Source organism: Mycetomoellerius zeteki, unplaced genomic scaffold, assembly GCF_001594055.1.
Source record: "Mycetomoellerius zeteki isolate Tzet28-1 unplaced genomic scaffold, Tzet1.0 scaffold145, whole genome shotgun sequence".
Lineage (NCBI taxonomy): Eukaryota > Metazoa > Arthropoda > Insecta > Hymenoptera > Formicidae > Mycetomoellerius > Mycetomoellerius zeteki.
Window position 1 is genome coordinate 3,599,744 of NW_017256393.1, and position 18,165 is coordinate 3,617,908.

Here is an 18,165-nt window from a genome sequence, read left to right on the forward strand (position 1 = left end):
TATATATATATATATATACATATATATATACATAGGTGTATAGTATACTCTTTGTTATACAGAAGCACCATTGGTCGATTGGGTGAAGGATGTGGATGTGCGTGTACAATACGGATTAAATTTTGGCAAAAGTCGTGGTTTTATCAAAATTGGTGATTCTGTAATAGTTGTGACAGGATGGCGGCAAGGCTCGGGCTTTACGAATACACTTCGTGTGGTGTATGTAGAACATGAATTTATTAGAGAAAATCCTGCATGTACAATTTATAGCGATACCGATTCCTACGAAAATCTCTTGAATGTTGCATAATATTTTATTTATTCTTACATATATCTCTTGATTTGTTTAAAGACTCTTGAATAGTTGCTGTGACTATATATATTGGATCGTGACGTCATAAGCGAGAAATGATACGTAGAAGTTTCTAGCGCTCCATTTGTAAGTAAATCTAGATCTACAATAAGTGTTTTAAGCCTTAAACCATAAGAAATTGACCAATTACAGTCGAATGCGAGGAGAATAATTGATTATGATTCGTCCATTTCTTATGATTCAAGACTTAAGGGGATATTGGAGTGGCCAAATTATCAGGATTTTACAGATTGATATAAATCTCCGAATTTACTGAACGAAATCAAAATTCCTTTTACAGGATTAAAGTAGACGCAAAATTTGGGAGTGCTGTAATAGACTTCATACTAAAATCGAAAAAAAAGTTAAAAACTTACATTTTTTTCAACTCGTAGAACTGTTACCTGACGTAGATGTTTCCTTAATATAAAAGTTTTTATAGCTCGTATGGACCAAACATAGTACAGAATTCAGCGCATTACGTGCACAAATAATACTGAGTTTATGAAACTAAAATTAAAAGCTTCAAAAGAAAGATTTATATTGATCTGTAAATGACGTGTATACGAACGCTGAGCGAAGACTCGGAATGATAAAGCAATAATTGTGTCTAGCAGTAGGTGTTTGATCTTCCAAGAGATGGCATTGCAATATGTTAGATAAGGATAGATAAATGCGTTTGAGCGAGACACAACAATATATAATAAGTATAAGAAATTAATGAAAAATATCTCTATTATATATATATATATATATATATATCGAATTTGGAATTTAAAAAAGTCTGTATTATCGATCAAATTCGGCCGTCGATCCAGCATCCCCTTAAAAATTTATTGTAGATCCGGGAGATTTTACTAAAAAGAATTTGAGTAAAATAAAATAATGAGATCGCTTTAAAAATTTTATAAAAATAGAAGAAAGCTATCTTTCTCTCCTGATAGTCGAAACATATTTTCGTAAATGGCACGAGAAGTGCGTTTATTTGCATATGCGTAATCTATTTTCACTGTACGTTTCACTTTATGTCAATTTACGACTATTTACTGATTGTCAAGAACAGGTAAGGATAGTTTTATTCCATTTTTACAAAAATGATCTGATTGTTTTACTGAAACATTCTCTTTATTCACATGTCATGCAAGAAACTTCATTGTTATTTTTTACGATATCATCCAATATGGCTACAGCGACTACTTAGGAGCTTTAACAGTAATTATATTTATGAAATATTATTGTTGATTTGCATATTTAATATAAGTCAAATAAATAACTTAAAATGTATTAATAAATTATTACAATATGTTTTATACATTACAATATGCTTTTGTATTGTACGTAATAGAAAAATACATTTTTTATGTAGTAGATATAGGTATATTGATACGTAATAGTATATTTGCTTTAAATACTTGTCATTTTTATAAATATTGAGATAATTCTGATATTGTTTGTGTTTCAGCATATTGCATTTTTAAGTATATAATTTTTAAAATTAATTCAAGTATAGTTATCCATTTACTATATTATTATTACTGTGGTCATGTTTTTAGCAATAATACATTTGATTATTTATATTAATTGATCCTTTTTTATTTTTAGGACTGTTGACTAAACTACACATTATACTGAAAAGTTCTAGGAAGTAATAGTCTTCGTGGATGTAATACAATAGATGTAATACAAAAAATTATTGAGTAATACTTGAACATGTACGTAATTGTATGATTCTTTTACGAATTCTATTAAATACAGTTATATGACAATAATTGTAATAGTAAAGTATTTTATTATTGGAATACATAAATTCAATGTAGAAACGAAAGTTTAATAGTTCGGAGAGAAAAAAGGGTGACTTTATTATAAATTTTTTCAAAAGTGATCTTTTTAAGGTCCTTAAGATCAATTTGATTTTTTTAAATGGGAATAGATAATTTTTATTTAAACATTCGAAGAGCATATTTTATGTAAAAATTTTGTAAGATGTGTGATTTTTAAATTTCATGGTTTAGAAAATATATAACAAGTATTATTCCCAGAAAACACTTGTGCTGTTTGGGGTTCAAATAAAGATTCACTGTTTGAAGATACTGGCACCTATTTATTTGCCAGATACAATACTATTAGATATACTATTAGAAATACTATTAGAGTGAGAATAGAGTCCCGCTCACGGTGGAAGAAGACAAGTGAAACAACTTGAGGGATGTACGCAGTAGGATCAAAAGATTGGCTAGCTGATTGCTCTGAATTGCCGTTATGCGAATTGTCTCATCTGTCTTCTTCTACCATGGTCCCGCTATTGTCAGGTAGAGTCCTAGATTATATAAGAGAAACGCGACCGATTTATGTCAATATCGCAAAAATACTAGCAAGAGTATTAAACATGGCTGACATGATATGAAAAGTTCCTTTAATAAGACTTTAAAGTATATTATACAAGATAAGACGAAATATATAAAGAAAATTATGCTTAAATGAATTCTTTTCATCAGTTCTTTAGAGAGAATATATATGTATTTAGGTCAATTGTGTAAATGTTTGCAATCAAATCTTTTAGGATGATGTAAAACTCTTGTCACCATTATATCATCGCTTAATTGTGTCACTATAACCTCCTTAATATGTATAGCTGTTAACAAAATGCACGATAAATTTTATTATCGATAAAATTATTCTTGAAACTGAAGAAAGTATGATTATTACCACTACTCACTCAGATAGCAAGTTGTCTGCAGATTGCTACCAATTTGTTTGAAATTGCTTTGCTTAAGTTGCCTTCAATTCTTATTTATATAATAAGAAAGCGGCTTCCGATTTTGCCTATTAGATTGCCGACTTTTATTACCATTAACTCTTATGAGCAACTTAATGGCAACAATTGCCCTCTTATATAAATCGATCGTATAAGTTGTTAGAAATCACAAGGCAACATGACGGAAACAGTTTCCGCCTAAAATCTTACTCCCATAAATTGCCAGTAATCTGACGACATTTTAACTGAACGAGCATTGTCGAGCTCTCCGAATGTGAACGAAATGTGATCGAATTCCTCGGTAAACGTAACAAGCGTGATAAAAAAAGTATGCTTTCATTTTATTGTTACAGCGGTTGGGTTCACTTCAAAAAGTTATTTCATTAGAACACAATTGAAAAATCTTTTAATGCTGCGTCTTTTATTCTATTCTGTCTTTTTTTAAAAAATCGAGAAATTTAACTTAATTAGGGTGACCAGATGCAATGTACATACGTGAAGTAGAACATCCATCATAGAAAAGTAGTATAAAAGTAGTATACTACCATTTTTTTCACAAAGACCGACGAACACTAAAAAAAAACGGAAAACTAAGAATAAAATAGAAGCAGATATTGTGGATCTGAGACCTGTATTATTTTGTATTCCTTTTAAACCTCTTTTAAATTCATTTAGACAGTACGAACAACAAAATTTTATGTAAAAAATTTCTGAACTTAAAATGAGATAGATATATATTTTGTAGTGATCGCTACATACGGGAAAGATTTCTAATAATGTACGATATATATATATATATATAACTTCAACTTTAATCAAAAATAATACGATGTAACAGTGTAGGGATGTAATGCGTGGTCTACAATGGGCAGTAGCAGTAGTGGATTAAGAAGTTGGCGTAGAAATCAACCAATCATAATCGAATGTGAGGAGAACAATCAACCATGATTGATCGATTTCTACGCCTACTTCTTAATCCACTACTGCTACTGCCCATTGTAGATCACGCATTACATTCCTAGCTACAAGTGAATGATCGATCAATATAGAATTAACATCGATTTGACATCGAGCGACGTTGAATCAACATCGATTTAACGTTCATCGACTAACCACATTAATGGCTTAGCTGGGTGCGTTCCAAAACTCGACTCTATCAACTCCGAGTATCTTTTATCCTTGTTCTTCACCGAATGTTGAACAAGGATAAAAGATACTCGGAGTTGATAGAGTCGAGTTTTGGAACGCACCCCAGGAAGGGCCAAAACCAACTTACTCCCGATATGGTTACAGTTTCTACTGCTACTGTTCATTGTAGACGGCGTATTACATATATGATTCAAGCCCACTCCATTCGAAAACGCTATTAGTCTATGACCGGTATTCATAGTCAGATCTTATATTCAAGATCGTCTTAAGTTCAGCCTTGAGGTGTCACGAACCAATCAGAGGGCCGCATTAGCGTCTTAAGACGTTACTTAAGACGGTCTTGAAATAAGAATCGACTATGAATACCGGCCTATGAGTACCTTTTCATGCTGAAGCTCGACGCTCATTTTCGGCGTCAATATAAAGGCTATCACGTACATACAAAAATTTTAGTCGGAATCGTAAGGTCGCAAACAAATCGACCAATCACAATCAAAATTAAGATCTCGCACTTTTAAACGCTCGACTGTGATTGGCCGATTTGCCTACGGCCTTACAATTACGACTAAAATTTTTGTACGTGTGATGGCCTTAATGGTTCCTGCACACTGGACGAGGAAACGCTTGCCGCGCAGCAAAATGTGACGCGATAGCCAATAAGCTTACAGCTCCTAACATGTTCATTGGTTACCGCATCGCATTTTGCCGCGCGGTAAGCATTTCCTCGTCCAGTGTGCAGGAGCCATAAGTCACATGATAGAAATTGATAAATATTAGGGGCTCCGCACAATAAAAGGAACAGAGAACAGAGAATAAGAATTTCAATCTATCAGAAATTATGTATTGTGGAATACACAGTTTCTGATAGGTTGAAATTCGTATTCTCCGTTCTCTGTTCCTTATTCCTTTTATTGTGCGGAGCCCCTCAAGCGTCAATTTTGATCACGTGATCTATTTTGACGCTGAAAAGGAGCGTCGAGTGTCATCATGAAAAGGCACCTTATCACGTGACTTATATTGACGCCGATAATGAGCGTTGAGCGTCCGCATGAAAAGGTACCTTTATAGATCTAGTGACTTTAGTTACAGATTTTAGGCCGTCATGTCCTCTCTCAGGTTTCTCTCTGATAGAAGTTTGTGGTTCTTCCCTTAATGGCCTTAATTCGTTTTAATAAGATAATGGAGAATGAAGGCACAGTTATGACTACCGAACAAATAACGGGAAGATGTCTATCTATGTGTCCGGAAAAAGAGCGACTGACGTAAGTTTTTTTCGCAATGTAGAAAATTCGTAAACCAAAACTTCGAAATATGTACGTACATATATACAATGAATCTTGCTTCAAATTTCTCATGAATGTCAACATAAACATTTACACGGCACGCTTAATGACTGGACAATTTCATAACTACGGATGTTATTAAACTCGAGATTTGTTCGCGTTATATGCTCCAACATGTTCCAATATACTCCTGCCATAATTCTTAGTCACTCCAATGGACTTGATAGAGTGGCTATGTTTACACCGTACGTTTAGTCCGCGGCCTATACCCCAAATTCGACCTAATTTAGGTCACATTATTTAGGCCGCACGCTGTAAACACTACTATACCTGATTCGACCTGTTGTAGATCAGGCCGGATTTTTTTAGCGCCTAAAATAGGTCGTCTATTTTCTCGGTGTAAACGCACGACTAACCCGACCTAAAAGCTTCGTAGCCTATTTGCTCGGTAGGACACTGCCGTTTTGTTGAATAGTTAGGTTAAACCGGTTTGTTATTTACTTCTAGACTGTGAAAAGACTAATTGATTTGTGTAAAGAACATAAATATTAAAAAAAAAGATGGAAAAAAGTTCATACAGCGATTCAAGTTCGTAAGTACCAATGCCTTTGTTAATCAAAATAATATAAATAATGGTAATTATTTAGAATACGGGCTTCATCTCCGATTTTGAAGAAATTGGGCTCATTCGACGCGTTTTCACTTAAAATGAAAGAATCTGGCAAAAATGCGGCGGTCGGCCTCGCGAACCGAGATTTTAAGCATTAAAATTCGAGATTTTAGAGGTTAAGATATCTGTCATCCCGACTGAATATAGCGCTATGTATACCTTCTGGCGAGTACAATGCTGTATATGGAAATAATCTCTACAAAATACGATAGATGGCTCTAATTCGGATCACCGTGGACTAAATGTGACCCAATCAATTTTTAAGTCCCTTTCGGTGTAAACGGTTGGTGACTAGACCTACTTTGGGTCACGATATAGGTCAGGTCGCTATCAGTCGTACGGTGTAAACATAAGTATGACTGCGGTCCACTTGACGCTACAAATGCTTCGAAGCGTTTGAGCGACCAATCAGAACAAAGAATTTTACGAATTGACTAATCAAAGAATGTTTTGAAGCGTTTTTAGCGTCAAGTGGACTGCAGCCTAAGTAGGAGCTATGGTAGGATCATGTTGGAGCGATGCGAACAAACGTCAGGTTTAATAACATCCGTAGTTATAAAATTGTCCAGTCATAGCAGTTCCTCGGACGAATGGACCGAGTGTGATTGACCACTTTTATAACTATGAATGTTATTAAACCCGATTAAGGATGCTGTGTAAATATACTCTGCTTTCCATTTGATGACAAATCGACACAAGCATCGTTCTATTCTTCTTGATATTCAGAGAGTGACTAAGATAGGACGACACTTATGTCGACTGTGTCTCCTAAAAGGAAAGCAGCCATAGTATAGCCATAGTATATTATTTTTCTACTGTTTTACATTTAAAAACAGGATACATGTATTACTAGCTATAATTATAAAAAAAAATTGTATGTCTTGTATTTTTATATGTAACATGTAAATAAGAATTTAATGTATAATTTTTCAAATCTTGAATTATTTACTTCAGGAGAGAGCGAGAAGGTTTGTTGCACAGATATGAAATTGATGAGGGAACGAAACACACAAAAAGACCCAAGGCTGATCCAGTAAAAATTGTAAAATGCTTCAGTCGCTCTGCTGCTGGACAAGTTATGACGGATCCAAATTTGTTACGTCCCCCACATGTATTATTATCCACTGTTCAATACTTGTTCACCAAGTAATTTTGTCTATCTATTTAAGTATGATTCATTTGTAAGTAGAGATGAAAATGACCAAATTTTACAATAATTTACTCGGTAATTTACCGTAAATTAGTCAGTAATTTATGGAGGCTGGTAAAATGGTAATAAATTTAAAAAAATTATAAAAAAAAGTAATTTGAAATAAGAGTACATTTAGTAATTAAGTTAAAAAGTTTAAAAACACTTTATTTAATTTAAATTTTTATTTTGATACTACATATTGATATAATAATTAAGAAACTATGTAGGTACGTAGTTACTAGAGAAACTTCAAATAAATTATTAAAATTTTTAAAACAAAAAGTGACAGGTACAATACAACAATAGTCTTAAACTATATTTTTCATACCTTATAAACTTATAAAATTAAATGATAGAAATAGAAGAAAAAAATATCATGTAACTTTTCAAATTACGTGATTTTAAAAAATCACGTACTGATTTGGAACAATCCACTGCGTGATTTACATGTTTTAATTACATGATTTCGTTATGTAACTTTGTGACGTAATTTTTTTCAATAGAGTACATTTAGATTTAGTCAATAACCCTGTTATTCTATCAGCGATAGATAGATCCTATTAGGAATATTGAATGATTGTATAATTTTATACAATACATAAGTATGAAAATACAGTCTATTTGCGCATAAAACTATAAGAAGCAACAAATTTTATCAAAATTACCAATAAATTACCATTTTACCGTAATTTTACCGCAAGTAATTGTAAAATTGAATTTGACAGTAATTTTGCATCTCTATTTGTAAAAATACATAAACTACTACTGTTAAGCATTACTGCTATCAGAATATCTATTTAATAAAACATTATTTATAATTTATCGTAAGATTTATATGCATAATATTTAAAATATATACCATTTCAGGATAATTACACGAACGGATTTAGATTGGGTATTGATATACAACTTTGTATTTGATAGGTTGAGGTCAGTACGACAAGATGCTGTAATACAAAGAGTCGATATTGTTACAAGTATTTTCCTTCTTGAACCAATTGTCAGATTTCACATATATGCCGCACAGAGGTACAAGTTAATCAAATGCTCTTTAAAAAGTTGAAAAATTACTAAGAAATAGGTTCTTTTTTTAGGCTGTGTGAAAGAGACATTTCAGAATTCGATGCAAAAATAAATAGTGTACATCTGTTTGAATGTATCAAGCAGTTACTTGTATTATATGATCAACAAAATGAAAATGTAACAGATAATACAGCAATACATAAAGATCTCGAAAAATTAGCATTAAATAATAGCCGATCAGAGATGGAAGCTATATATATTCTTCTCCATATTGGAGATTGGGAGGCTTTAAAAAGAGCTCTTACGCTTTCGTCTGATTTAAAGTAAGTTCTTATTATTGTAATAAAATTAAAGCTATTATTAATATTGTGCAATCAACGATGTGGACGTAATAGGTATCTGAGTATCTTGGGTCAAGAGCAGGATACATGTATACATTGTACATGCACGCACTTACGTGAAATTAAGGAAAGTTAAAATTTGAAATTCACTTAATTTCATTTTGATAAAATTTCCTACAATAATTTGTTTCTGAGTTATACTGAATTTATAAGAAAAAGTTGTCTTTTTCCGTTTTGTAACACTTTTTTTAAAACGCTATAACTTAGTCAAAAAAAAAAAAAATCGTAGAAAAATGTTCAAAAAAGAGATTTGTTTGGAAATCAATGAGTTTAAAGACTCATACACTTTTGTGCCTGGCAGCCAATTCCCCTGAGCCACGCAATAATTTGAATAAGATTTTGTTTTCCTATCTGTCTTTAACGTCCGCCTCTTTGTAATATTATACATTTTATGTAATTCAAATTTAATCGCACGATTATCAAGGGGAATGTTCAAGCTTTAATTTGAGATGTGGTTCATTTCGATACGATGATTTTTCGCTGAGTTATTGCGCTATTTAAAAATATTTTTAATAAATCTCAGCGAAAAATCATCGTATCGAAATGAACCACATCTCAAATTAAAGCTTGAACATTCCCCTTGATAAATGTTTGGTCATCCGTCAAACTATAGATAGGGGAGAGTGATCTAAATCGGACCGTGTTCCAAATAGGACCTTTTTAATTTAAATGAATACGGTTAAGCAGATTTGCGTATTATTTATAATGTAAAGTCCTTATAAGACACTGAACATGTAATAGCAATTTGACAGTTCTCTGTTATAACATTCACAGAATAGACGCAAATATATATTTTTAGCTATATATCGTGCGAAAACTTTTTTAAAAAAGAAAATCCTTGTAAATCATTATTTAAAAGATGTTAAAAATTTGAAAGGTAATTGATTTAAGATAATTAAACAGTGTAGAATTCCAAAATATCAAGCATTTTGTAATTATTTTTGCGATTTATTGTAAATTTTGTTCCAAAGTTCGAAAAGACCCGGTGTCCAAATCGGACAGTAGATAACTTATAGGCCTGGTTATAGTACTGGTGATCGGCCAGATTTGATTCAAGGAATTAAATCAGTAAAATATCATGAGTCATTAGACTCGGATTAATGGAGTTTTATTGATTTCAGTTCTTATAATATAAACTGTCAGTAATTTTTTTTCTGAATAAAATTTTTATCTTTGTTAAATTGCTCATTTTTACTTAATACTAACAAAAATACATTAAAATATTTTAAAATTCTATCTAAAAGGCTATAGAAGTGTTCGATTTGAACTGTTGGTTCCAAATCGGACCAGAAAAAGCGTTTCTACATTTTCTATTATAGTTCAACACAGGTGAGAGATACGTCAAAATGATCTAAAGCAAAATTGAAGGGAATTAAATGATCTTTCCAACGGCACCTTTTACGATCGGACTTTATTTATGCCTTATAGGCTACGTTTACACCGTGCATTTAGACCGCGACCTATACAATAGGTGTCCTTGTTTATCTTGTAAGTTAAACAAAAACACCTATCGTATAGGTCGCGGACTAAATGCACGGTGTAAACGTAGTCATAGAGAGCAAAAACTGCAAATAGGTCCGATTTAAACCACTCTCTTCTACATGTATGTATTTGTATATGTACATATATATACACATATATGTATATATATATGTACAGGGTGTCCCATTTTAACTTTTGCATCAAAATATCTCGTAAAATATAAAAGATATGAGAAAATGTTTCAGACAAAAGTTGTATGACTTCGAGAAGCACATGAGATGATACCATTGGATTGACTTTGAGTGGCATTGTCAAGGTCAGGACAAGATTACTTTGAATTTTAAAATGAAATATTTTATTTTTCATTACATATTCTCGTAGCTTACCTCGAGAGCTTTTCAAAACACTATTATAAAGTATTTTTTTATAAGACTTGAAAGTTACAGTACCACTAACATTAGTATTACCCAAGGTATCCAACTGATGGCTAAAACCTCTTGAATATTGTTAAGAATTATGACCTGGATAACATTTGTTAAGATCAAGGCCATAGGAGGTTGTTCCTCTTATTTTCATTTTTGCACTAAAAATTTATTTTTACGTAAAAATGAAAATAAGAACAATCTGTAATGACCTTGAGCTGGATAAATGTTGTCCAGATTATAATCGTATACAAAAGGTTTAGCCGATTACAACATTCAAGAGGTTTTAGCCGTCAATCGGACACCTTAAGTACTGTTAACTTAGGCGGTACTGTAACTTTCAAGCCTTATAAATCGAAAAATATTTAATGAAAAAATACTTTATAAAAAACAGTGTTTTGAGCTCTCGAGGTAAGCTACGAAAATATGTAATGAAAAATAGAGGATTCCATTTCAAAAAATTCAAAGTGATCTTACCCTGACCTTGACAGTGCCATCCAAGGTCAAACTAATGGTATCGTCTTATGTCTTCCTCTAAGTCATACAACTTTTATCAGAAACATTTTCCCGTATCTTTTATACTTTACGAGATGCATGCGTGCGTGCAAGCATTACAAGCATTAAAAATATCTAACATTAAATTTTTTACATATTTATTTTTTGTTATATGTGCAGAAAGTCGCCTGCCATTCAGTTAGCCACAAAGATATCATTTGCTTGGTATTTGAGAAATTATGTTTGTGTTCGTCATTTGGTCGACCAATTATCCCCGATATTAGCTTGTGCATTCTTTTGTAATTTGCAGAGCTTCAGAAGGTATTTACTTATTTTTGTTATTGTGCGTATGTAAAAAATGTTCAATAATTATAAAAAGCTGTGCTGAATAATTATTTAAATAAGAAATATATTATATTCCAGAAATGTTCTGCAAATCATGAGTTCTGGCTACAATAGCAGAGTATTGACGTTTCCAGGACTGAAATTGCAAAAACTTTTATTTTATAAAGATATAAGTAAAATCCAGGCCGATTGCAAATTATTTGGTTTGACATTTACCAATGAAAATGTTTTATTTAAAAAGTCACAGTTCAACGAACAAATCTTACTGGTTAGTGCAAAATTCAGATGTTAATTATTCTATACTAAAAGACATTTTTATTTTATCGGATATTTTTTACTTTTTATGTTGTAGGCCAATCCTGAAATGTATTACACTTCCACCACGTTACATAAATTCATGCCAAAAATTTTTTTGGAATGTACTTCTAACAATGAATGTTGAATTAATGTTTATATAAAATATGTTTTCTATATACAATTACGGATTTATTCAAATTAATGAAATTTAAACTTTAAAGATATCAAATATATTATATATTTGGTAGATATGTACTAACATTTTCTTTAAATTGTAATATTTTTCTCATTCACAAATTTATTCATTATTAAGGGGAAATCTCGTCTAGGAGGTCGAAAAATACATGATTTTTAGGAATTTTTTTTTCAGTTATAAAAATTACCAATTTAAAGGTTTAGGGGTTGTTTTATTTATCATTTAAAATATTAAAAGCAATTTTTATATCATAAAATATTAATTTTTTCTTTAAAAAATGGAGCGATGTTTGTGACACCTCGCCGCTGACAACTGTTGACTGTGTACAAGATAGCGATCGTTTTATTGTTTGAAACCCAAAAACCAAAGTTTTTCTTCAATTTTATGTAATTACCTTCTGGATGAGCTACAAAAATTTTGAGAAAAGTTAAATTACACTAATGTTTTGCAATAAAAATGTTCATAGGTATCTTTTTTCGTATAAAAAAATGGAATAATTCCGTTAATATGCATCATATCAAATAGTCGTGTGAAGTATTCGATACTTGACATTTTTCTACGAATTTAAGAAAAAAGTTACCCTTAGATTATTAGGAGCCGAGATAACAATTTTTTTTCAAAAAATCACTGTGGCTCTAATTTTTAAGATTAAGAGTTCCGTCTAGCACCAATTTGTCAAGGAAGAATTGAATTTGCTGTTAAAAAATTCTCGAATCTTGTGCTGCCGAAAAAGTTTGTTTAAAATTTTATTCCGCGCGCGCGCGTGTGTATGTGTATGTGTGTGTGCACGCGCGTGTGCGTGTGTGTACGCGCACATGCGGTGTATACACACACACACACACACACACACACACACACACACACACACACACACACACACACACACACACACACATGTATGTATATGTACATATACACATCAATTTCATACAGATAGCTAAGTTTTATTAAGAAAAATGTTTTACTTTTTTCTAAAGCTGGAAATACAATAGGCACAGGCAATAGAAACAGAAAATAGGGAATAAGTTTAATATTATACCCCAGAGCTCTGGTCAGACGGCTCGTTATTCCCTGTTTCCTATTGCCTATTATGTTTCCAGCTTGATATGATATAAATAATATCTATTGTGAATCACTAGAAGAGCTACTCGAAGAGTCTGTAGACATAACTTCAACGTCTTCTGTTTCTTGTTTATGCGTATTCACAGCCACGCTGCCCTGTCCACCAACCGACATGTGAATCTCTCCCGATGGATGCCAGGCAAATTGGTTTGATTGCGAAACAGGTGGTTCTGAAACAACAAAAACCTCTTAAAAACCTGTTCATTCTTATAAAAAAAAGTCCGACCGAAATTTCGATTTCGATCAGTTTCGGTAAAAAATCAGGGCTTCGGTTTAATTTCGGTTTCGGCCGAAATTAAAAGAAAATTTCGGTGAGTAAATCGAAACTGTACAAGTTGCAACGCGCCAGTGAGCGTTCAAAAAACTGTTCTGATTTTAATTATTGACTCGTTGATTAAGCTTAAGACAATTTGAATACATACTTTGATGTGATCCTAATAATAACTGTGATTTGATTTCCTTAAAAGTTGAGGATGCAATATTATTATATCATTATAGTTAGATATTTTAATAAAATCTTGTTTTTTAAAGAGTACATAAATTTGTCATGATCTATTTCTGAAAATCATATGATCTCTATAAAATTCAAAAATGTCGATTTCGACTCCAGTCGAAAAAATGTAACTCCGTTAGCTTCTCTCTCTCCCCCCTCCCTCTCTCTCTCCTAGTAAGACTTATAACGTATTCGATTTACTGACTCGACCCGACTCCGAATCAATAATCTGTTCTTTTTAGCTGCATTTCTTACACAGTTTAGCACTTCTTTTGCAGAACTTCTAAACAGAACAGATCATTGACTCGGAGTCGGGTCGAGTCAATAAATCGAAAACGCTATAAGTTTTGTTTTCGGTCGAAATTGAATAACAACCGAATATTCGTTTTCGGTTTCGGCTTCTTTTAATTTAATTTTTTTTTTAAGTTAATCCTCGGACACATTGCAAGAGGATAATGAGTATATAATTTAGTAATTTTTTTTATATTATATAATCGTTATTTGTGAATAAAAATAACCAGATTCTTTAATAAATATGCCGTGAGAAAGGAAAAATACGAAAAATTGTGTAAAATGGTCAAACTTTTTCTTTTTTTTTATTGTTCGTTCGGATCATATTTAACTTTAACTTTTCAATTACTTTTTTTATTAACTTAACTTTTAATTCAATTAATTTCATTATGGATTAACTTGTATATTTTAATTGAGATAAATTTTCAAGACTGTTAAAAAAAAATTTTAACTTAACTTATTTAAAAAAAAAGTTAACTTACCCAATCCTGGCATTTTCTTATTTTTACCAACATGAGAAAATACGTATTAAAAAATTCTAAAAAAATTCTCAGAACTTTATAAGAAAATAAACAATTTTTGTCTCTTGCAGTTTTTCTGTAAAGTTGATAGTATTTGAGTAAAAAATTTTTGAAGACCAATTTTTGGCAATTTTTAATAATTAATATCTTGTTTACTATTGCAAAAATTGTAAAATAGTAGAGGACTTTTCTTCTCAGTTTAATCTATTCTTCCCCTGTGTGAAATATTCATCGTTACTTATCAAACACCCTGTATATACACGAGGGAGTAACCACTTAATGTAATTTTGGGACAGAGTCCTCGAAATCATTATAAAATTCATATGAAATCTTTATGTATAATCCGATAATTACATATGCAACTACGAGAAATAATTGTATAATATTAAATAAAATCGTAGATATATTTTACCAAGTTACTTCATATGTAGTAAAAAAAATTATTTGTAATCAAATGAAATCAAATGAAATTATGTAATCTGTGGGACAATATTTCAGCTAGCGGTTACCCCCTCGTTTATACATACAGGTGACCCATTTTAATCTATCACCCCAAATATTTCCGTTCCCTCGTATTTTACAAGAAAATGTTTTAGACAAAAGTTGTATGGTTTCAAGGGGGCCATAAAATAGTACCATTTTAGTGCAGTTACCCTGCACACACACACACACACACACTTCTACACAAGATTTTACCTCCAGCAGGATGTCCTGCCCTATGTAAATCTGATGGTACTCCTAGATGAGATCCAAGTAACTGTCCATTTAAAGGTAGATTGCTTGGGTCACTCAACCGTCCTAGAAATCCTACTCTCATTTCGAGATCTGTGGGATATGGTCTTCTGGGATCTCCTTGCTGCCATGTTAAAGGTGCACAAATTGCATTGGTTGCGCTTATTCTATGTGCATATTTAATAAGCTCTTCCGAAGGAACCGGCCTTTTATTGGCACGTGCAATAGATTGTAATTTCTGTTTTGCTTGATAAATCGCAGTAGCCAAAATCTGTTCTGCTTCTTTCAATTGTCGTTGCAGCTGCTGGATATCCTGGTCTTGCCTCTCTACCTCGGCTTTCAATGCCTCCATCTTCAAGTTAATTTTAGCCTGCTCAGCGGCCCGTTTCAGTGTCGCCTTTAATTCATTATCCTTGGCAACTAACAATTCAGTTAACTGAGCGTGCTCTGTGCTCGAAAGCTTTGAAGGCTTTTGAGCGATTGTGTTTTCTATCATCTCCCTGAAAACAAATATTTTAAATTACAAAAAAAATAAAGCATGTATAAAATGAAAAACCTGGATTAATGAATTAATTACAAATCCCTTTTATAATTTTCTTCCAAATATTTATATTTTTACTCGTTATATAAAATAACTTGAAATTTTTATTTTAATTAAGAAAAATATCACTTAGAAAAATTAATACGAGACACATTTATTACTAATAGTAAATGCAACTTATGGTGAATTCGATCACTCCCACTATACTGGATCAGTGCATATTAAAAGCTGGTTTATATAAAATATCTCAATGCGGTGATACAATATAATCAACCTTGACAATGAAATGATACACATATATTTTGTTAAATAACGTGATAATATTATTTAATCATTAGTAGATAGTTAATCATTTAAAATATTTATATACTTTTACACTTAACTTTGCTAATTTCATGTAAAGTAGCTTTCAGTATGCACTGATCTAGTGTAATGCAAGTGACCAAATTCGCTATTACTTTGCTATTAACTCGATATCATCCACCAGCGATAATAGAACTTCTCTTGTACTTCTGCTCGATGCCATCACGATTGGTCCTTAATAAGCAAACTGTACCGAATTATGTGTGAATCATTTTAATTAACAATATGTAATTAACGTAACAGCGTCTATGTCAATTACGTATGCGACTTACACACCATTGTACACACTTGCACCATGGTGGAAAGATTATAAATTACAATTTACATCAGGGCCAGCAAACTCCCATTGTATTTTCTTTACTCTAGACAAGAAGACTAGAACTAAGGAGGATCAACTCGTGTGGTGGGGGTGAGTCAAAAAACGTCCGCAGTTATTCACACAATGTGCAGTGCCACTGCGCATTGTGTGAAAGTTCGATATAAGAGCGACAAAGTGACGATTATAGAACGATAGAGAGACAACTATATAGAGCGACAGAGAGGACTAATGAAGCGCAAGAGTGGGGGAAGTTATCCGTCGCCATTTTTTGCCTCACCCCCACTACCGCTATTGGCACGAGTTGACTCTCCTGGTTCTAGTCTTCTTGACTCTAGAGACTCTAATCAGAATCGCGACATCAGACAGCTAGTTTTGATTGGTCCGCCATTTTTCAGCAATTCTCGTCCATATTCGAATGTCTATATTGTAGGAATAGGCGATGCGCGTATCGATACGCTAAAATTCGTTCGCAAATTAATCTATTTTGCGAAAAATCAATTTTCAAGATGGTGCCATTTTAAACCTTTACAAGGAATCGTTTCTTTTTTTTAACAAGATTAAAAACTTCGTCTACTTCGAATCGATATAATCGATTTTTAGGACGGAATCCATAGTCCGGTCTTAGGGTCGTATTCATAGTCCGTCTTCGACTTGAGGATTCCTAACGACTTTAGGCCGCCTTGAGCTAAACTTAAGAGGTCTGTTCGCGTTGCTTGCACTTTTGGCACTCGGCATCTTCGCTTTCTCTCTTTTCAAGGCCAAATATATATCTATCTCATTTTAAGTGCAAAAATATTTGGGGATTTCACGCAATGCGAACAGACCTAAGGATTGAAAGGTGTGTAATTTCACAGTGTTGACTTGAGTAATATATATATATATTTATATATCCTTACAGAAGTATCAAAGAATTGGTGATTTTTTTCGTGCTGCTAATGGCAACAATGATAAATAGGTTAAGATTGATTAAGATTCTATGCATTGTTATCAAATGTGTATCTAATTTCAATAATTTGCTTTTTTAAATTATCGTACATTTGCTAAATTCTCGCATTTTTCGTTGCCAAAGGATTTTAATATTAATGCGTTTGCTTTTTTGTGTTTTTCATGGGCAAAAGATAAACTGTAACGTGGAAAGGCAAATCTTTTCAGAAACAGAAAAACTGTTCATTGTTCATTAATATTCAAGCGGATTTTCTACGTCGCGAATATAGCGTTTTTGTAATCGCATTACAAAAATGTCATTTTCGATATCATTATAAAAATTATCAGTCTTCCATATTGGTAAAGATTCATAATACTCCGGTCACTCCGGCCTTAGGCCGGAATCAGACTACGCATTGAAGATTGAGATTAAAGATTGAAAAATTCAAATTTGACTAATAAGAACAAAGAAAATTTATCTCCTTTTGTTTCGATTGGTCAAATTTGAATTTTTCAATCTTCAATCTCAATCTTCAATGCGTAGTCTGATTCCAGCCTTAGTCCGGATCTACAATAGGTGTTTTAAGTCTTAAGCCATAAGAAATTGACCAATTACAATCGAATTCGAGGAGAATAATCGACTGTGATTCGCCCATTTCTTATGGCTTAAGGCTTAAAACCCTATTGTAGATTCGGAGTTAATGGCTCCTGTACACTGGACGCGGAAAGGCTTACCGCGCGGCAAAATGCGACGCGGTAACCAATGAACATGTTAGGAGCTGTAAGCTTATTGGCTA

General features: G+C 32.4%; 3 protein-coding genes across 6 annotated transcripts in view; 2 read left to right on the forward strand and 1 right to left on the reverse strand.

The window, feature by feature from the left end:
* The window catches only part of LOC108732067 (pyruvate kinase), a 29,380-nt gene extending 27,259 nt beyond the window's left edge, over positions 1 to 2,121 (forward strand). For both annotated transcript variants that reach the window (XM_018462693.1, XM_018462694.1), the window contains 2 exons: positions 63 to 219; positions 1,955 to 2,121. In XM_018462693.1, the coding sequence (XP_018318195.1) occupies positions 63 to 219; positions 1,955 to 1,967 (170 nt within the window). In that variant the 3' untranslated portion in view covers positions 1,968 to 2,121. The remainder of the gene's footprint in view (positions 1 to 62; positions 220 to 1,954) is intronic.
* Positions 2,122 to 5,398: 3,277 nt separating this feature from the next.
* On the forward strand, positions 5,399 to 12,034 carry LOC108732056 (germinal-center associated nuclear protein). 3 transcript variants are annotated; one of them, XM_018462676.1, is made up of 7 exons: positions 5,399 to 5,518; positions 7,164 to 7,355; positions 8,269 to 8,430; positions 8,496 to 8,747; positions 11,405 to 11,545; positions 11,648 to 11,837; positions 11,922 to 12,034. In XM_018462676.1, exons 1-7 carry the CDS (start codon positions 5,409 to 5,411, stop codon positions 12,009 to 12,011), a joined length of 1,137 nt encoding a protein of 378 aa, XP_018318178.1. In that variant the 5' UTR covers positions 5,399 to 5,408; the 3' UTR covers positions 12,012 to 12,034. The 3 variants fall into 3 exon arrangements, with proteins under 3 accessions (XP_018318178.1, XP_018318179.1, XP_018318180.1); XM_018462677.1 differs by having other exon boundaries at positions 8,326 to 8,430; XM_018462678.1 differs by lacking the exon at positions 8,496 to 8,747.
* A 917-nt stretch (positions 12,035 to 12,951) lies between these two features.
* MED4 (mediator complex subunit 4) lies at positions 12,952 to 16,487 on the reverse strand. The gene is made up of 4 exons (XM_018462680.1): positions 16,402 to 16,487; positions 16,221 to 16,312; positions 15,186 to 15,721; positions 12,952 to 13,354 (listed from the first exon to the last, which is right to left on the reverse strand). Exons 2-4 carry the CDS (start codon positions 16,286 to 16,288, stop codon positions 13,185 to 13,187), a joined length of 774 nt encoding a protein of 257 aa, XP_018318182.1. The 5' UTR covers positions 16,289 to 16,312; positions 16,402 to 16,487; the 3' UTR covers positions 12,952 to 13,184.
* Between the last annotated feature and the right edge of the window lie 1,678 nt (positions 16,488 to 18,165).